At 35.0% G+C, this 21,200-nt stretch overlaps 3 protein-coding genes across 4 annotated transcripts; 2 read left to right on the top strand and 1 right to left on the bottom strand.

Moving 5' to 3' along the window:
* The first annotated feature begins 301 nt into the window (after positions 1-301).
* LOC116119704 (probable NADH dehydrogenase [ubiquinone] 1 alpha subcomplex subunit 5, mitochondrial) lies at positions 302-3,076 on the top strand. Its single transcript, XM_031405654.1, has 2 exons — positions 302-709; positions 2,692-3,076. The coding sequence occupies exons 1-2, from the start codon at positions 397-399 to the stop codon at positions 2,877-2,879; spliced, it is 501 nt and encodes a 166-aa protein (XP_031261514.1). The 5' UTR covers positions 302-396; the 3' UTR covers positions 2,880-3,076.
* A 289-nt stretch (positions 3,077-3,365) lies between these two features.
* Positions 3,366-6,838, bottom strand: LOC116119705 (pentatricopeptide repeat-containing protein At5g52850, chloroplastic-like). 2 transcript variants are annotated; one of them, XM_031405655.1, is made up of 2 exons: positions 4,132-6,838; positions 3,366-4,020 (listed from the first exon to the last, which is right to left on the bottom strand). In XM_031405655.1, the coding sequence occupies exon 1, from the start codon at positions 6,836-6,838 to the stop codon at positions 4,454-4,456; it is 2,385 nt and encodes a 794-aa protein (XP_031261515.1). In that variant the 3' UTR covers positions 3,366-4,020; positions 4,132-4,453. The 2 variants fall into 2 exon arrangements, with proteins under 2 accessions (XP_031261515.1, XP_031261516.1); XM_031405656.1 differs by having other exon boundaries at positions 4,143-6,838.
* Positions 6,839-15,482: 8,644 nt separating this feature from the next.
* On the top strand, positions 15,483-20,393 carry LOC116119706 (protein SGT1 homolog B-like). Its single transcript, XM_031405658.1, has 10 exons — positions 15,483-15,754; positions 15,857-15,926; positions 16,535-16,659; positions 16,876-17,005; positions 18,151-18,247; positions 18,371-18,436; positions 18,744-18,882; positions 19,677-19,759; positions 19,866-19,970; positions 20,054-20,393. The coding sequence occupies exons 1-10, from the start codon at positions 15,595-15,597 to the stop codon at positions 20,159-20,161; spliced, it is 1,083 nt and encodes a 360-aa protein (XP_031261518.1). The 5' UTR covers positions 15,483-15,594; the 3' UTR covers positions 20,162-20,393.
* Positions 20,394-21,200: the final 807 nt, after the last annotated feature.

Raw genomic sequence — 21,200 nt, 5'->3', positions numbered from 1 at the left:
CTTACTCGATTGATAATTTTAGGGTTTCAGAAGATTAGTTGAGGTGCACGCAAGCTGGTCCGGACACCCTAATCATCAAAAAAAAAATTCGTGTCCTAGATTTTACAATTATTTACTTTCAATTATATTCACTAGTTAATCCAAATCTATCTCAGATTCTATCCTTATTCCTATGCAATTCTATCTACACCCTCTACCATTTATTTGTCAGTTTTCGTTTTAGGCCAGGTCCAACAAAGCCCTGTGCATGGCCTATTGGGCCTATCCATGAATTTCTCACTTAAATGACATCGGAAAAGCAGCTCTCCATTTCCCAATCGGCCCGCATAAACATACCGCAATATCACGCTCAAATGTACAGCACTTGAGAGGAAGGAGAAGAGAGAAGTGCGAAGGATGTTCCTACGCGTGATCGCACGGCCATTGATGGCCAAGGTGAAACAAACGACGGGGATCGTTGGACTGGATGTGGTTCCCAATGCGAGGGAAGTTCTGATCAATTTGTACAGCAAAACCCTAAAAGAGATCCAGGCCGTTCCCGAAGATGAGGGATACCGTAAGGCGGTGGAGAGCTTCACACAACATCGTCTCAAGGTTTGTCAAGAGGAAGAAGACTGGGAAATGATCGAGAAACGCCTCGGATGTGGCCAGGTTGAGGAGCTCATCGAGGAAGCCCAGGACGAGCTAACGCTCATCTCCAAAATGATCGGTCCGTTCACTCACTCGCTCACTCTTCTTTAATGTGAAAAATTTATCTTTATTAAATTAAATTTTATTGGTTTAAAATTTGGTATGTTGTTGATTGCTCCAATTAGCTTTCCGGCTCCTTTGTTAGGAACCGTAATGTGATTGTCTGGGGCGATTCTTTTATGTGCCAAGTTACAGATTTTCACAGGAATTTACTCTTTTGTTGGCATCCTAATGAAACGTTTTTTATAACTTGAAGTGTCGTATGGACTGAAGCACAGGGTAAGATTTGAATGATTAATTTCAACGCGGTACTAGCTTAGAAGCTCTAGCAAATTATTTTATGTGCTGTGCACGAATTCTCGTAGGCATAGCCTCCCTGATAATACATTAATTAGTAGAGTTTTCACAACCGCTGACAAAAAGTTGTTGATAGTCTGGGTGTCGAATGTGGAAGTGTTATTATGAATGAGTTTGAATATTTCAGTGTTCTAATTAATGAAATTTAAGCTTCCTGTATCAGCTCACAGTGATGCTCCCGAAGAAGCTCATAAAGGAGACATTAGAAGAGCTTCTCTATGATCAAAAAAGCATTTTTGAACCTTTAATTGAAATACAACTTGCCCTAGAAAAAGCCATATAAAATGGGCTTGTAGCCTACTTCTTCATTCTGAAGTTTCAGTTCTTCCCAATCTGATTTTGGGTCCTTATGTAAGTGTCTAGTGAAACCCCTGGCAGCCTTCCGTGATTTAGTTTCTTTGCAAATTGATTCAAGATGCTGCTTGATTTACATACTGGACTTTCTGACGAGGCTAAGGTGGCATTTTCTTTTTTGCCTTAAAGTTGAATATATTTGTTATTTGAAAAAGTCTAAATGTACAAGTCTGATTGATATGTTTGTTTTTTAATTTTCAATGTCTGATTATAAGTATTGAATTGTTTGTTTTTATATAGGAGAAGCATATTAAAACCAATGTTTTGACACATATATCCTTATTAAGTATAATATAGTTTTATATTTTATATGTTTTCAACAATTTTAAATAATCAAATTTATCAAAATTAAAACAAAACTAATGTATTAATTAAAAAGAACTATGTTATTATATTTTGATATAACATTTAAAAATTTTATTATAACAAAAAAATAAAATAATTCTAAAAATACATAATGCATAAAGGTTTTGTCAAAATTGGAATTATATATTTTAGTATCAAGATAAAAGCCAAATATTGTAGCTTTTTCAGATATAAGTCAAAAAACAATCAATTCTAAAACATTTGAATCCACTAAAATTAGACATTAAGACTTAAGATAAAAACCACAAACAGGCCCTAAGATTAATTACTCTAAAAATAGTGTGTCAAAGCTACATTTGAGTTTGCAAACAGTCTGGATGCTAAAAAAGTCTTTTCATGTTGCTGTAAGCTATGAACGTCATTCTTTTTCTTGTTCCTGTCACAACATTTCTGTTTGATTAAATTAAAAAGGTTTCCCTTTGTCATTTGACATCTCTAATTGTGGAATTATTATTATTACTTTTTATTTATACGGTTCTTCAAGTTCTAGAAATGGTTCAGAAAGGGCTCAATACTGAACGATTCTTAAGTAAGTGCTATATATTCTTATTTTTATCATACGAGCAACCTAACTTTCTTTCTCTTTTTGATAATTACATGACACATTTAACTTGGTACCTTTCACTTATAAGATTGTGATGTTCACTTGTCTAGACATGATGCTAATGTCTTCCATTTTCTTCTAGCTCCTTTCTAGTGAGGCCTCCTATTATAATCAGTTAGTGATAGACTAGCCTTGCAGTATGTTGAATGCTTATCTTGAGTAATTGAAGTATGGGTTAATCATCAAACTATGCGATAATTTTAATCGAAGATTTATTTCTATGTTAGATTTGTATTACCTATTTTTTTGTCATTTAATTCATGAAAACAGCTCACATTTTGTTAGTAATAGTGTGTAGAATGTGCTTTGGTTTATTGCAGAGTGGGATCCTTGGGGTGTTCCTGATGACTATGAATGTGAAGTTATTGAGAATGATGCACCGGTTCCCAAGCATGTTCCTCTGCACCGACCCGGTCCTCTGCCTGAGGAATTCTACAAGACATTGGAGGCTGTTACCAAAAATGATGCTCCTGCTGTCACCTCTGGTGAGTCACAGCCTAAGGAATAATATGCTGCTGGCACTTGTCTGGAGTAACGATTAGTTTCATGGTTGAATTTGTTTTTTCTTAAAGATTAATCTTGTTACTTTGTATCCTGCCTGTTTTTAGGTTGAATAGAGTTTGATTAATGAGACAAAGGCTTGAACTATCCGGTTAATAATCTTGAGATGAACAGGTGTTACAAGATCTTTTTTGTTTTACCACATCTTATTTGTGCATTCCAGTGGAAATGATATTACTTATTTGTCTGGCACAATCACCATTTGGCTTTCAAAATTAGCATCTGGCTATTGTGCAGAACCAAACTTGTTTATCTGTATCTGATTTACTCTGAAATTGATGCTGAAGATTTTGCGAAACTATTCACTATTGAAAAATGAAAATAGTCAGCACTTGGGTCAAGCTCCTTGGAGATGAATCAGAATGTCCAACAATATTTTTTCTATAATTAAGGGAACTCAAACTCATCATGTTTCGTCCAACAATATCGTTTCTATAATTTAATGAACTCAAACTCATCATGTTTCGCCTGTTTACAACTTGACTCTGGTATCAACTTCCAGAATCCAAACAAGCAATTTTAAATGGAGCTGTAACTCATCTTCCTCTACTTGTAAGGCATCTGAGCAACTGATTTCACAAACCTGAAACCAGAACAAGAGACCTCAGAATTACCCTCCTTCTCGCCTTTCCCCAACTCACCAAATGCAGGAAATAGTTCCAACTGCTGTGCAATTCATATTCGTACAGATTTATACTCGATATTGCGAAGAATCTTTTAGCAGCAACTACTTTCGCAGGAGGTTAAACATTGAGGATGGGGCTTCGGCTTAACCACTGCAGAATTCATCAGCTCAGGACGCCAAAACAGAAGAACATGGTAATGAGTTGATTTTTAGGCGCAAACAATTTGGATTATTTTCGTGCTCGCTTTGCAATAGTCATGTACTATGCAGAATAAGCAACCGTAGTTAGTTCCAGTATTTTCCAAAAGTTCACAGGGGCTAAAGCCTTTTGAAATTTCATAAGCCTGGCCATTCAGAGTGATTGACACAGTAGCCATCAGCTTCAATTCAAGCTGCCAAACTGTAAAACATCTCACAAATTCTTTTCCCATTCTCCTTGTGAAAGTAAATGGCCTCGTTCAAACTGGAGAAGTGGACAGATACAGTATCAGTATTGAAAATATTCGTAAAAGGCATTACAATCTAAATTTCACAGCCTAGTCAAAACATCACTGGATAAGCAGGAAGCAGATACCAAACTTTAACCTGACGGAAGAATCATCTATCCTGACTGGGAACTGATCCACAAGGTCTTGGAAAGTCTCGTTCCAGAATTAAGACTACCAATGGCCCTGCACAAGCATTCATCATGAAGGAATGAAATCATTTTCCATGGCTCACAATGCTCCCCATGGTCCATATCAGTAGTCACAAGGAATAAGATGTTAAAGGTAATCTCTGCATATAGGTTATAACTATACGAGTCTTTCATGTATTTAGAAGGCTGAAAGACTGAATATGCAGCAGCCTAATATACAATATCTCACTCCATGTCTTCATATTGATATATGTAATCCTTAAACTCTGTTATAGCTCAGTCTATTTTCTTCATGAACCCCATCTTCAGCATGTCCCGCAATAAAGAGATGAATCTTGTTCCCATATTCCATCGAGCTTGGTTCAGGATTCATCAAACCTCTTTCTCTCATCATCTGGAAAGTATTCTCAGCTAAATCAGAATGGCCAGTATTATTATACAGGTCTGCAAGCAGCACATAGAATGCTGGATCTGAAGGGTCAAGTTCGAGCCCTCTCCTTGCTATATCTTCCCCGAGAGGTACATTCTTATGCATCTTGCAGGCACCCAGTAATGTTTTGTAGATCAGAGCATCTGGCCTAAAAGGCATAGTTTGTAGCACATCCATTGCCTCCTCTAGCCTGCCGGCTCGTCCAAGAAGATCAACTAAACGAACATAATGATCAAACTGTGGCAATAAATAATGCACTTTTTCCATAGACTGGAAATACTCAAGACCCAAGTCAACCAGTCCACCTCGACTACAAGCAGAAAGCACTATCAAATATGTAACATAATCGGGCTTGATTCCTGCTAACCTCATATCATCAAAAGCTGAGAGAGCAAAGGAGATATACCCATTTGATGCCAATCCAGATATCAATGTGTTCCATGACACAACGTCTGGCTCAGTTATTTCCCTAAAAACTCTGTGTGCATCAGATAAAGATCCAGATTTCCCATAGAGGTCAACTAGGCTATTTGAAACTGAAATCCAGCAAACTAATCCAGATTTCATGGAATGGCAGTGAAGTTGCTTTCCAATTTCCTCCCCAGCCAAGCTCGCTGATGCAGCTATGAAGCTGGCCAGGCTAAATCCATCCATCTTGACATTGTCATTATACATGTGAGTTATGATGTTCAACGCCGCTTCATGATGACCCATCTGATTCATTCTTGTGGCTAAACTTGTGTATGCGGCAGCATCTCGGTGACTCATCTTGCTAATCACTTGCCATGCATCATCTACTAATCCCAACCCAGCATAAGCATCCACTAAAGCATTCCCAACGACTATATCATCATCCACTTCTGTTTTGATAGCACATCCATGGATTTTCGACAGTTGGCTTACAGATTCTACTGTACTGCAGGCCCCAAGAATACTCGAGATTGTAAAGGAATTTGGTTGCACTCCTGAAGCCTGCATCTCCTCGAAAAGTTGAAAAGCTTCTTGATGAAAACCATGTTCGACAAAACCAGCAATCAAAGAGGTCCAAGAGATGACATTTGGTGAGCTTATTACTCTAAAAGCTCTCAAGCCACTTTCTATCATGCTGGAACACTTTAGGTACATGTCAACAAGTGCATTTCCAACAGACACATCATCCTCCAATCCAGCCATAATCACTCGTGAATGAATCTGTCTCCCCAGATCCAAAGATAGAACTGATGAGCATGCACCCAAGATACTAGAATACGTGAAGTTATTTGGTGCTACTCCACAAACCTCCATATCATGAAATGCAGCAACAGCCTCTCTAAACTTCAAGTTCTGAGTAAACCCAGATATAATAGTAGTCCATAACAACACATCATATTCAGGCGTCAAATTTGAGACCTTGATAGCATCTTCCATCCTCTGGCATCTCGAATACATATCAACAAGGGCAGTTTTCAACACCACATTCATCTTGACTCCCCGAACAATCATGTGACCATGAACCAATCTTCCATAACTTAAACCAAGAAAACAGGAAGCAGCTAAAATTTTCACAAAAGTGAACTCATTTGGATGAACACCGGCCTCAATCATATGAACGTAAAATTGCAAAGCCCGGCTCCATTTTCGCTCTTTAACAAACGAAGAGATCATTGTAGTCCAAGAAACAGTATCACCGTTTTCCATACATGTAAATAACTTATAAGCTTCATTAGTGAAACCCCATTTGGAGTATAAATCAATCAAAGCACTGCCCGAAAAAGGATTTGATTGAAATCCATATTTGATAACATAGGACTGAACTCGAGTTCCATAGTTGAATTCACCAAGAGCAGAACACGATCTCAAGACACTCGAAAACGTAAACTCATTGGGATATTGACCAGAAATCATCATACAATAAAACAAATCAAGCGCCTCGTAGTGTTTTTTATTCTTAACATAACCAGACAAGATCCCGGTCCAAGAAGCGACGTCTTTTAGAGGCATTTCATCAAAGAAGTGGCGTGCATTTTCCACTCTGGAGCATTTTACGTAAAGCGAGAGCAAATTGTTGTTTAAGAATAATTTATCCTGAAGACTCAACTTGATAATTGGGCTGTGAATGCATATACCTTCTTTGAAAGACTTGGAGTTGCATAATGAAATAAGCCGCGAACAAGTTTCTTCGAGTCGGTAAATTTCAGTTCTGTTTACAATGTTGGTTACTGATTTTGATATCATCTATTGGTTTTGTTGGTATCAAAATCGAGCGGCAGTGCGTGAATTAAACTTGAGTTAGGAAGCCGTAGGCGCGCACAAGGTTTCTTTTATAAGTAGTATTTGTTCGGCTAGATAAGAACAGTTGGTAACGGGATTTTCTTTGGCATGGTTTAAATATTTTATGTGTTTTTTTTTTTTTTTTAACATTTATGAGTTCATCATTGCAATTATAAGACTATCATTGGTTTATGATATTATTGCATTGATCTTATGACTAGTTACACAGCCTCGAGCGTTTTTGAGATTAGAAAAACCTTATATGTATGTGGTTGTTTTAGTATTTAAAAAAAAAAAAAAAAAAATTGGTGGCAATAATAAGGTAAAATTTAAAAATTAACAAAAAGACCCCTTAAATTTGTTACTTTACTAAATACCCCTATAATAAAAATATTAAAAATTACAAAAACACCCCACCCATCCATTAAATACCGACAGTCGGCCACCACCATCGGAGGGTGGCCAGAGTCGCCGTATCGGCACATGACCGACTGGATCTGGCCAGTTGTGCATCGAGATGACCTTTTCCAACTAGATCCACCGTGGATTTGGTTGAAAAATGTCAGATCTATGGTTAGATCTGGCCATTGACAACCAGATCTAGCCGTGTTTGGTCGTCAACGAAGGCCAAATCTTGGCTGTAGTTGACGACTAGCTACGGCCAAAGATCTAGTCATCAATGGCCAGATCTTTGGCTGTAGATCTAGCATTTTCTGGCTAGATCCACAGTGAATCTGATTAGAAAAGGCTATATCAGCTCATTACCTGCCAGATTCAGCTGGTGGTGCGCCATTATACCAAATTTCGGCCACTTTCCGACATATGGGTTGTTTAGTTAAATTAATAAACTTAGGGGGTTTAAAATAATTAAATATAATATAATTGTATTTTCAGAATAGGGAAACAAATGTGTATTTTAGAAATTGATAGGAATAGGATATGGCAAAAATCGGGAAACAAACACACCCATAAGTGTGCGTTTGTTTAAATATTCTATTCGTATTCCAAATAAAAATGCACAATTATTTCCCTATTCTCAAAATACTACTTCAAATTATTTAACTATTTTTAATTTTTAAATCCTACCTCGTAATAACCACCCAACTCTACCTAACAATACTATTTCAAAATTTAATTTTTTTAAACCCCCTAGGTTCATTAATTTAACTAAACACCCCATAAAAATTTTAAAAAATTGACAAAAACACCCCCACTCACTCACATTTGCCAAATTATGGCCACCACTGCCCACCCAACTCTACCTAACAATAATATTTCAAAATTCAATTCTTTTTAAACCCCCTAGGTTCATTAATTTAACTAAACACCCCAAAAAATTAAAAATTGACAAAAACACCCCCACCCACTCACATTTGCCAGATTATGGCCACCACTGCCGAAAGGTGGCCGGAATCTAGTATAATGGCGCACTACCAGTTGGATTTGGTCGATGGTGCGCTGATCTAGCAATTTTTGGTCAGATCCATGGTGGATCTGGCTGGAAAAGGCCATATCGGCGCATGACCAGCCAGTCGTGTGCCGACACGGTGACTCCAGCCACCCTCTAGCGGTGGTGGTCAGCTTCCGGTATTTAATGGGTGGGTGGGGGTGTTTTTGTTAATTTTTAGTGTTTTATTACAGGAGTGTTTAGTAAATTAACAAACCTAAGGGGTGTTTTTGTTAATTTTCAAATCCTACCTCGTAATAGCCATCCAACTCTTACTTTTTCAAAAATCATATCCAAAATAATAAAACTAACACACCCTAGATTTTTTTAACCCCTTAGGTTTGTTAAATTAACTAAACACCCCAAACAATAAAAGTTTATGAATTGACAAAAACACCCCCATCCACCCACATATTGCCGACAACTAGCCATCACCTCTAAAAGGTGGTCGAAATTTGTAGGAATGGCTTATGATCAATTGGATCTGGCTGGTCGTGCGCCGATCTGGCCTTTTCCAACCAAATCCACCATGGATCTGGTCGGAAAAGGCTAGATCTATGGCCACAGATCTGGCCGTCAATGGCCAGATCTGGGTAGACTTGGTCGTTGTTGATGGCCAAACGACGACCAAGATGGCTGATAGTGGCTTGGGTGGGTGGGGGTGTTTTTGTTAATTTTAAAACTTTTATTGAGAAAGGTAATTGTTAATATTTTGAATTGAATAGGATAAGAATGAATTTTAAAGAATATTAAAACAAATATATTTTTGGGTTTTTAGGATAAGATAGTGGGAGAAGAGTGTGCCAAACAGGCCCATTATATTTCCAAGTGTTTTACACAAGAAATATTCTCACATCTTAAAGAATATTTCTAGTCACTAATACTACACATATAAATGATTCATATTTATATACAGTAAAACCTATATAAAGTAATACTCTATATAAGAATTGGGGATATGCAAAAAGAACCGATCGGAATCAAAACCGGTGAGTATCCGAGATTCTAGTTCTAAAAAATTAGAACTGATACTATGCGGTTCTAGTTCCACTAGTATAAGAATTAGAATCAAAACTAGAACCAAGACCCGGGTAGAAATCAGGACTAAACTATAATTTTTGTAAACTTTTGGTGGTGTATTTGTAATTTTTTGGGGTGTATTTGTCATTTTTGTGAATAGTAGGGGGTAATGTAATTCTCCCGAATACATAGAATTGAAATTGGAACCTGTAACACAGGTTCTGGTTCCAGGCTTTTAGCAATCAAAACTAGTCGGTTCTGGTTCCATAAGATTTAGACGGGTACCCGGATAGTCCACCCCTAATAGGAATAACCTCCATGTAGTCATAAAAATTTTAGTCTCAACTTGGGCTAGTTATAAATAAGAATAAATTTCACATTGTGATATATTATAATTTTTTTAGGTCTCGTCTTAAGGAACTTGTCTTCATATAGTAATAATTATACGTATATTGCAAAAAAAATATATATATATATATATGCTATGAGTTCATGTATTAACTTTAGGTGGTATGGTTCATTTGCTAGAAGAAGAAGGAAATGTATCACTTGAATTGGTTGAAGATTGCATGGGTTGTGTTGTAGTATAATGTATTTATAGAATTTACGTTGAGAGAAAAAACATTAAAGAGAATGCAAAATTTTATATTATTAAGATGACTTTGCATATTCTCAAAACTATATAGATATATGTACAAGCTTTTTGAAACTATTAATTAATTATTAATGTAATTCATTATTTACCTCTACACTACTTGCAATAGGATAACTAAATCAAAACAATAATTTTTTGTAACTACACCACCTCTTCACAATAATAAATCAGTTTGGTCCTACCATTATGACTATACAATAATGCTAGCTCTACAACATTCTCTCATAACCCTTGACGTGAAAGCTTACAAATAGGCAAGCAAGACCCATACAAGAAGGTGGGACTTATTTTGTGAGCTAATTAATGACGATTTGCCCCGTCTAGAGTTCTGAGAGAAGGTTGTGAGATTGGATTGTGGATCGAGCATAGAGGTAGCAGTGGGCTGTGTCGGGCCAAAATTTCCACGTCCCACCGTGCCATGGGTCGTGCCGTGTCAAACAACCAAAACTCAAGGCCCATGGCCGATGGGTCGTGTCGTGTCGTGCTGTGCTTTTGTGGGTCGGTTCACATGTCGCATATATAGGCTTTTCTCATAAAAATTAATTTTTTTTTTTAAATTCATGGGTTGTGCCGTGTCAGCCCACATGCAAAATCCTAAGCCCACAACATGGCCCACGGGCCATGGCACGAAACAAAATTTTCATGCCGTCCTAGAAAAATTGTGGGTTGTGCCAGCATGGCTCATTATCACCTCTAACCTAGCATTACTCTATGACTATATAGAGGTTTTTTGTTCCACCATTATAACTATATAGATGTTTTTGGTTACACTATTATGACTACATAGAAGTTTTACTATATAATGTATTATAATTTATAAGTTTGGTAATATTATGTAAATAAAATCAGAATATCAATTTTAATATATTATCCATCGTGGTTATGAATATATTAGCGTCACCTTAATTATTAAAAAAAAAAAAAAAAGTAATATCAATTAATACAATGATTTCATACTAGCACAATCACATTAATTGTTTCAAACCTTAATTTTAACAAACAGTGGGCTAATTTTTTAAGTGTAATTTTATTTGGAGTTTTATAACTACCAAAAATCTATTGTATTATGTTTATTAATGAGTAATATTTATTCTGCCAAAATTTAGATTCTCATAATCTGATTGAATTAATGAGATTAGATTCGTACATAAATTATTTATACTAATAAATATAATACTAAATATAGAAATTTTACAGGTCAATATGTAAAAGGTCTGTGCCTCATATTAAATATTCAACATTGAATGTGATGTGATCTTGGCTTGAAATGGTCCATTCTTAATTTATTATCGGGAGAACGAAAATTTCCCACCCAAGGTTCGGCGAAACACCCTTTCCCACCAATTAAGTTTTAAAATGACACTTTTCACCCTAATGAATTCTATTAATATTTAACTAAAAAGATAAAAATATTTTTAAATAGTTTATTGTAAATTAAAATTTAGTTAAGTTAAAATCCTTACTTATTTGATTATTTATTAGTTTAAATATAAAAATGCATTTTTCTCTTTATTTATTTAATTAATTAGAAATATTAATTTTCTATGTTAATTAATAAAAATAAAAAATATTATAAATTTAGTAGATTATTGAATAATAGTGATAGAATATTGATGATATTATAAATAAATAAATAAAGAAATATTTATGTCATTTAATTTTAAATAATTTTATAACATTATTTTTAAATTTTTAGGTAGGTTAACTATTTTTTCTTTTTTGACTTTTTAATATTTAACTTTTTGGCTAATTAAAAAATAATAAAAAATCTATAAAATCAAATATTTAAGGGCATTCTCGCCTTTTCAATAAAATATTAACGAAAAACATAATAGAACCTAACGAAAGATGGGAAACTATCATTTTGAAATTTGAAGATTGGGAAAGTGTTGTTTTGCCAAACCTTGGTGGGAAGATGTCGTTCGCCTTTTATTTTCAGAAGTCGTCCCAATCCCGCACCACAGAGAAATTAATAATAATTAATACACAAATCTAACCAATTAAATGCAAGTTATTAACCTCTCAAATTTAAGTGATCAGAGATCTACACAAACATAAAGAGAGGAGCTACAAAGAGAAGAGCCTAACATCCAGAATCCCAAAGGGTTTTTTAAGGCTCATCTCCCTCCTCCCAGTCTTCTACCTCTTCATCACTCTCCCTTCAAGCCTCTCCTCCCTCAATCTCACCGGTTGCACCTCTTTCTATCTCACACGGCTTGCCAACTTCAACCTCCTCCTCTTTGCCGTTGGTCAAGGCCCCTTATGTCAACCTAATAAACTCTTCCATTTTATCTTGGTGGCTTCTCTTCCCATCAAAATAAAACCAAACCCATCTCCCCAAATCTGCAGTCCAATCCAAAAATCACATCAAGTTTCTAAATATATCAAACTAGTCATCAAAATTGTACTTGTAGTTATGTTACTTCTAGTCCATGGCTATCGTCAATATATACATCACAAAGCACTCTTAATCCTTCATTTTTACCCAGTGTATCTTTCACTCGAAATTATCCTAGCCATGCGTGCTACCCTAGCTTGTATTTTTGGCTTTGAGCTCGAGCCACAATTCAACAAGTGCCATCTAGCCACCTTACTAAAAAACTTTTGGGGCCGCAGATAGAACCTTATGGTCACAGATATTCTATGCCTTAACGTATATAATCTAGTACAATGTATACTCGGTCGTATAATCAGAGAAAAGTGAATTCAATATCCAAGTGTCATTATCACATTTGTTGTCTCAAGTTTTATGCATAAGGAGATTTTTTATCATCTTTTACGTGTGCTTCCTACGTCGGAAGTGACATGGTTTTTTGTCCTACAAAGGATAAGTGTAGCTATTGAGATTTTCATTAAGAAGAACTTAGCCATTCAATGACAGTTGTCCCCAATGGTTTCAAGGCCGGTGGTGGTGTTCTTGGTGATGACTGTTATTTGGTTGTTTTTCCCTCCTTTGTAAGAAATAATATTTTTTTATAAAAGTTTGGAAGAGTACTTAATTATTATAAATTATATAAAAAGATGTTAAGAATGTAATAACTAAGTTAGAATAAGGTTTAATTTTGTGCCCAAGATAGAAATTATTGTACCATAAGGCCTATTGTGCACATAAGAGCTATCAATATTTAGTGCATGTACTTTCTTCCTTTATGACTTTATATCATCATGTGGTAAATCTGACTTTACTAGGGGTAAGTGATCTTATATTACTTGATTATCATGTTTGGTTGTCAAGTAATATAAGATACCGACAATCTTTAAATACCAATAGTGGTTATTATTGGTAATATTGGAGGTAATTTGATTACCTCCATTTTCTTAGGTATTATAAGATTACCAGGGTTATCTCTTTTTGTTACAATTTTATCCCTTATTAATAAAAATTTTAGACAATAATGCCCCTATTTTAAAAGAAATTTACAGTAATATCTTATTTCAATTTTACCCTTGTTTAATTAAAATTTTGGACAATAATGACTTTATATTTAAAACAATTTACAGACCACCATTGTCACCCGGCCACCACCATCGACAGTGGGCCAACCACCACGGACCGCCGTCGAAAAGTCACCAAAGTCCCTCACCAAAGTCCCTAAAAAAGAACGAGATTCCGTAGGAGGCTCTGAGAGGCTTCGGTGTGGCCGTTAACAGCTAGACGGTTAGATCCGACCTGATATGGCCATTTTTGGCCATCGATATGGCCAGAAACGGCCATATCAAAGCCTCTTGGTCACAGTGAGCTACTCACAGGGACTTTCGGAGACTTCCGACGGTGGTTTGCGGTGGCGGCAGGAGGTGAAGGTGGAGGTGATTTCATCATAAATTAAAGTTTTATATAAGCAGGGGTGTTTTAGCTAAATCTGAAATATTAGAGGTTAAAAGAATTATTCAAAAATTAATAATAAAAATAATATTATATTAATATTTAAAAAAAGATAATTTAGTAATTTAAATAAGATACCAACCAATTTATTTTCCATAACATAACATATCCACCAACTAACCAAACATATTTTTCTAAAAATTCTTAGTAATCTTTCAAGGTAATCTAGCTTTTCAATAATCCAATATTCCTAATAATCTAATATTTCTGAACCAAACGCTCTTCTATGCGTAATGTTTGATTTTAAAAGGTAAATATAACGTTATTATTTATGAGGCTCAAAGAATTGTGCATTTTCTTGCCTCAGCATAAAATGCGACTACCGAGGCAAAGGTGTCAAGGGTAATCTTTTAAGAAAAGTGTAAATCTCACCTGCATTGGATTATGTAAAATATGGGGTTCTAAATAAAATTTACAATTTCAAAGATTTTTGGTATTTACTATTACTTAATTTGTTATTTTGCTAGTAAAAGCTATAAACTGAGAATTAAACTTAACCGAATAGTTAATTAGGATTTTTGGGTGTATTATTCAAGAGATTTTGAATTCAATTCACCTTGACCCTTAATAGAGGTGACTATTAGCATTCTCACTTGACTGATAGTTCTAGAGTCCCAGGACTGGATACCCCAGGTCATTAAAAAGAAAAAAAAAAAACTGAAAATTCAGATAAGTTACTAATTTCTAGAGAGAAACTTTTAAGCTTACAACGCAACTTATTTTACCTTGAATAGTCAAGTAAATCTGCCTTTCACATTTTAACAAATCAGTCAAGACTTTTGCATTTATCATTCACACTGCTGCTTCATGGAACTTAATTTCCGCAGGACAGAAGCTTCAACGAAGCTTATGAGTAAACGCCCTTTCCTTTCTAAAAACATTATCACCACCATTTCCAAATTAAAATTTATATGTCAACTTGGTAGTATTCAATTAAATAATCTCACTAACAACAACTTGGGAGAGAATTTTCTGTAAAATAAAATTGGTTAAATTGAATTTAAAATAATTTCTCAGCTGGTTTTCCAGCTCAGAATCAGATTATTTCAAACCTATCCCATATGTACTTCAAAATTTAACGGGTTATGAATGAAATTTCGCAGGAGTTGTGTGAAAGTACTATTAATTGTTGACTTGGAATTGTATGATTGAGAAAGTCAATTGAAGATGGAAATTTCTAGAAAGTTGGATGAATGAATCTTTCTTGCAACATCAAGGAAATTTAGATGCAGCGTCTAACTGTGGATGATACTTTTCTTGAATGCTCAAAAAATGGAAAAAATAAAAATCTCAGGATTCTTAACTTGTTCATTCGACCAAATCAAAATAATGAAAGCGATTCTCATCCAGATACTAATACTTGCTTTACCTTATTTTTAAAAAAATAAATTAATCTAATTAATATTATTTTAAAAAAGGCGCTGAATTAGGGACCGGAGAATTATCGGAAATTTCCAATTGACACCCCTGAAAAGTGAAAAGTCCAGAGTTTGAAGGGTAAAATGGTAAATTAAACAAGCTTAATACGGACCAATGACTGAATTAATAATTAAATAAGAAATGGAATAATAATTGGTAGTTTGGTACTCTTTTTATTTATCGTTTCGTCTTTATAAATTCATCAAGTCAATCATACTCTCGCACAACACGGTCGCTCCAATTCTCTTCTAGACCCTTCGTTTCAGTTCTCCTTCTCTGTAAACTACAACTCTGCAATGGCTACCGATCTCGAAAAGAAAGCTAAAGAGGCCTTCATCGACGACCACTTTCAGCTTGCAGTGGATCTGTACTCCCAAGCCATCGATATTAACCCTAATAACGCTGAGTTATATGCTGACCGCGCTCAAGCCAACATCAAACTCCTAAATTTTACTGGTATCTTTCCACCTTCTTTGAATTGTTTTAAAGTTTTTATTATCCAGTGTCCAATTTTGAAAATTAATAAACTTATTTTGTTAACTGTTATTTTGCGTGCAGAGGCTGTGTCGGATGCAAACAAAGCAATTAAGTTGGACTCTTCAATGCCCAAAGCCTACTTGCGTAAAGCGTGAGTCACGTATACTTCAATTAGATTTTTGATTGATGCTTTTTTGTTTTTGTTTTTTTGTATTTTAATCATTTGTTGAGATGTTCCTTTTTAATTATTACTGCCAATTATAAGATTATGGTATTCATATTATCGCATTAGTGGATGAATCTCTTCATTGTTATTTAATCAACGATTTGGTAAATATCTTCTGTACTTATGAGCTTGTGAGAGATTGGACCGCCCTTCGAGTTGTAGAGGCAATCAATTAGCAACTCTGTCAGTTTTGTTGAGAATTGGAGTTTTGACAAGGATAATTTTGAAATATATAAGCTGAATGATTTGGTTCTATTAGTGTCCAAATTTGGGTAAGAATGATGTTTTCAGGGCTGATTATGGGTTAGCAGTTTTAAGGACCTTTAGTTTCAGTTACCATTGCCCATTTTATTTTGAAAAGAAAAATAAACTAGTTTGTTTGTCCATTACGTGGATGTCATGTTTTGTATCATTTGACTCTCATTGGTTGTTTATTGATGTGATTGGAGGGTAAATTGTGTGCTTTGTATGGTGTTTTTTGTTGATGGAATCTTGCCAATTGATTTTCCTTATTCTTCCGTTTTCATGTGCAGCACTGCTTGCATGAAGCTTGAGGAATATCAGACTGCGAAGGCAGCCTTGGAAACAGGTGCCACACTGTCACCGGGAGAATCAAGATTCACCAACCTAATAGAAGAGTGCAATGAGCGCATAGCTGGTTTGTAGTTTTCTTCTGCTTTTTTTATTTTTCTGTTTCTTTCATTGTGCAAGTAATGAAGGCTTATTGACCTATATCAACCTGAGATGCTGTAGAACCCTTTTGGTACCAAGAAATTTTAGGGAGAGAGAAGAAATACCCAAAGAGTAATTTCAGATTAATGAAAATATCTAGTGACCTTCTAATCTTAGTTAAAGACCTTGCGTTTCTTTTCAGAGGAATGTGGTGATTTGCAAAAGGATTTATCAGAAAAGCCTCCAACAGATGTATCTACAAGAGATGCTCAGCCAGAATTGAACTTTCCCAACCAGGGGACAGTGATACCAGTAGCCAAACCAAAATTCAGGTTTGTGCTAAAATTTGTTCTTGTTTAGACTTTTCTGAATTTAATAAGTCCTGTACATGGAGAAGTCAATATCATCTGCTCTTCGTAGTTTTCACATTCTTGTAGATTGCATTTACATTTTGGGATTTGAGTGTGAATGAGTTATGATATTTTCTTTTAATTCCTTTGCAATGCCATTGTTAGATTTGCAAAAGGAAGAGAAGGAAAGGAAAACAGATTGAGAATGAAGGTGATTTATCTCTCTAGGATAGGGGACAACCTTGATACATTAATCAACAGATATTCACAACCTTCATATATTGGCCCGAACTTGTTATAATCTATCACTCTCCTTAAGTTAGAGTAAGATATCAAACATGCCAAGCTTGCAAAAATTAAGCAATTGTCCTTTACTCACAGCCTTGTTAAGCATGCCTTCTAACTGTATTATTAGAACATAAGTTTTAAAGCTTGCTTTTTAATACCGTTTCACAACAAAAAGACAATTCAATATTTGGTTCCATGACAAAACAATTTTAAGGGCTTGTAGTAGGTGAACCTCATCTTTTGTATGATAGACTTTATCCTGAACATCTCACAAGCTATGTTACCTATGATTTTGTGTTGTAATACTATGGTAAATTTATTTAATTAATGAAGGAAAGGGAACGTGACTGATATATGGACCACAATTCTACTAATTTCAGCTTTTAACTGAACAACACTAAAATTTGTGATTGATAGGTAGGAAAAAGGATTAAGACTTGACTTTTAACCATATATTACCATTGTGTTCTTCTCACAATTTCATATATGCTCAAATAAAAGCTTATTTCAAAAGATGATCCAATTCTGATGGTTATTTTTTGCTTTAAAACAGGGAGAATACAAACATATTTGCAAATTAACCATTTCATATCCATAGGGGATTTTTTATATTATTGTATTACTTCTAAAACTTCACATCAGATAATAATAGTTGATGAGAGTTACTTCAGAAGGGAAAAAAAAGAAGAAAAAAAGAAACTGGATCTGGCAAGTATGATTTGGAGATCAGATTATATATGGATAGAATTTATAGCAGGATCTCATAGTCATAGATTTATATTATCATATAATAACTGTATTGGGATAATTGGTTAACCTATTAATTGACATCTGTGCAGGCATGAACATTACCAGAAGCCTGAGGAAGTGGTCGTGACCATATTTGCAAAGGGGATACCAGCTAAAAGTGTTTCTGTTGACTTCGGTGAACAGATAGTATGATGCACATCAATTCTTTATTCACTGTGTTGTGGTTCATTTTCTTTAATGTTTTGGGTTAAAGATAGATAAACCAGGCAAAGGCTAATTTTTTTTTTTTTTTTTTTTTTTGCTTTATAGCTAAGTGTTAGCATTGATGTTCCCGGTGAAGAGGCATATCATTTTCAACCTCGCTTATTTGGAAAGGTATTGCAGTAGTTATTGATTTCAGTAAGTAATCAGAAGTATATCAACATTTAGAATTTCTTACTTGATGACGGAGGGAAAATCATAGAATTCATGAATTTCATTAGATTTTGATAATGGTGTGGGATTAAGAATTAGGAAATCTTTTTAAACAGAAAATTTTATTTATTTGCGTGGCGAATAAAGTCTTGATTTATGTTCTTGCCTTAGCTGGCAGTGGATTTGTTTAGTCTTTTTTGGAACCATTTGCTCAATAATTTTTACTTGTCTTTGATCCTTATTGTACTTTTTGGTCTTTTGCAAACAGATAATACCCACGAAGTGCAGATATGATGTGTTGTCTACCAAAGTTGAAATCCGTCTCGCAAAAGCTGAACCAATACATTGGACAGCTCTTGAATTCACCAAGGAAAATCCAGTTTTGCAAAGGGTTAATGTATCATCTGGTAGGTTGATGTTCTTGTAATATAACAATTTCTTCAGATCTCACTTTGATGTCAAGGTTATCTTGTGTTTGGGTCACATTTTTTGTCACTCACTTCACTTACATGAAGACATTATCATGCACCTGTGCGCATATAATTTAAAATCTTAAAGTAAGACGCTGGATCAACTTATAAGTTACTTGATAGAGTTCATGATGTAAATCCATGTGGAGAACTACAATAATGTTTTAAATCTCTAATTTGTGGTCAGGGAAGCTAGAATGAATTTTTTTCTGTTGCAGCAGTACTGTAAAATCCTTGTCATTGAAGATGTTGAAACTCATATACCTGCCTTTTGTTTTTGTTTGTCAAAATGCATATATTTTTAACAAATAGGGTTCAGAATTTTCTTGTCTGGTAGCCATATGTCTGCTCTGCTACTAGACGGCATAATTAATACTTTGATTGGTTCAGTTTGAAATTTTGATGGGCTTGTTAATGTTTGGTAGTCAGATGACATTAATGATAAAATGGCTTAGGTCTCTTTAGTAATTAGTGAGAAAATAATACAGGGGAGCCCATTATTATTCTTGAAAATAGAAGGAACTGTTTGTGATGTTTGACAAACTGCTTAGTTTCAGGGTTTATGAGGTGGGAACCCGGTGGGTAGACTAGGATACTTGGTAGCTAATGAAAAGCTTGTGCCTGAACTTTTTTGTGGTTGCTTCAGTACCAATGTCGTGATTGGCTTGCCGACTTTAACATTCTTCTTATATCCCTTTCAACAAGTATAATACTTGCGACTGATTTTGCAGTTACTGGATCTCAACGACCAACTTACCCATCCTCAAAACCTACAAAAGATTGGGATAAGCTTGAAGCTCAAGTGAAGAAAGAGGTGTGCCTAAAATTTAGGTTTTTTTTTTGGTTTCTATGTTTATGAGAACTTCTCTTCAGAAATACATCTCTGTAAAAGGCATGATTCTTTGTCACCTGTCTTCCAGGAAAAGGATGAGAAGCTAGATGGTGATGCAGCTTTGAACAAGTTTTTCCAAGACATTTATGCCGATGCTGATGAGGACACAAGAAGAGCCATGAAAAAATCTTTTGTAAGAAAATTTGGCCCCATCTATGTGTTAATTCTAACCTGTAATATGTGTCAAATCTTAATGTTGTTGATCCTGTTTTACAGGTGGAGTCAAATGGGACAGTGCTCTCTACAAACTGGAAAGAAGTTGGTTCCAAGAAGGTAGAAGGAAGTCCTCCAGATGGTATGGAAATGAAGAAATGGGAGTACTAAACTCTCCAACTGATTATAATTGTAATTTAGAGTTTTGATTTTTGGTCTGTGAAACTTGTCAGAACTTCTTGAGAGACTCCATTTTATTTTTTGTTGCTGGTTGTGCTCCAATGTCTAGATTTAATCATTAAATACATTTTCTTTTCTTTTGTTTAAAGGTTAGATGTTTTCGTTGTGCTCAAAACTGGTCACTCCTGAAGCTTCAATGGTGAACTTTTGCTTTTAAATCTCATTACTCTTTGTTGATTTAAAAACTTACGCATGACCCGAGTGCCCAAGACTGAGTGACCGTGATTTCCACTGGTCAGGAAGAAAACTTTGAAGAAATAGGCACATGGTCCCCTCTATTTTGCACTTGGAAAGCCATGAAGTGATTTTTTTCCCCCATCTCTTTGCTGTAATTGTATTTCAGTTATCATGGATATTCAATACTACGAACACTCTTAGTCACTAATTACTTGAAAAAGTGTCTTTCAAAGAGAGTACATTCACCACCTTCAAATGATTTCAATTTGTTCTTTATTTCTTGTCTTATATAAGTAAATCCTAAAAGACAAACTATATCCTTTTAACTTTTTCCAAGAATAAGATCAAATTTCTTAAATTGAAAAAATCTATCTTGCATGCATGTTACCTCTAAATATAAGAGTCAAATTGTTATGCTTTCCTTGTTAAAACCTATGTTTTAAAAACTGGACCAGTCGGTTGGACCGGTTGAACCATCGACTGGTCCTTTATTCGGTCTAAGACATAATTAGAACCGTTTATAACATTTGGCTCGGATTAGACCGGATTTGAATCGACGGAACAGTGCTGAACTGTCGGTTCAACCAATCCAGTAGAAAAACCGGGTCACTAAGAAAAAACCCACCTTCATCTTCATCTTCACTCTTAACTCTTTCCAATTCTCAGAACTTATCAATTTGAGTCTTCCCCATGAAATTTTTCGCTATATTTGTAAAATGGCCTCCAACTTTCCTCCTCACCTTTTTATCCACACGTCTCCCTTAGCTTCTTTCTCCCATGGATTCTATTTTCA

This window comes from Pistacia vera, unplaced genomic scaffold (assembly GCF_008641045.1).
Source record: "Pistacia vera cultivar Batoury unplaced genomic scaffold, PisVer_v2 Contig90, whole genome shotgun sequence".
In the NCBI taxonomy this organism is placed as follows: Eukaryota; Viridiplantae; Streptophyta; class Magnoliopsida; order Sapindales; family Anacardiaceae; genus Pistacia; species Pistacia vera.
This window is presented reverse-complemented; position numbering and strand designations above follow the sequence as displayed.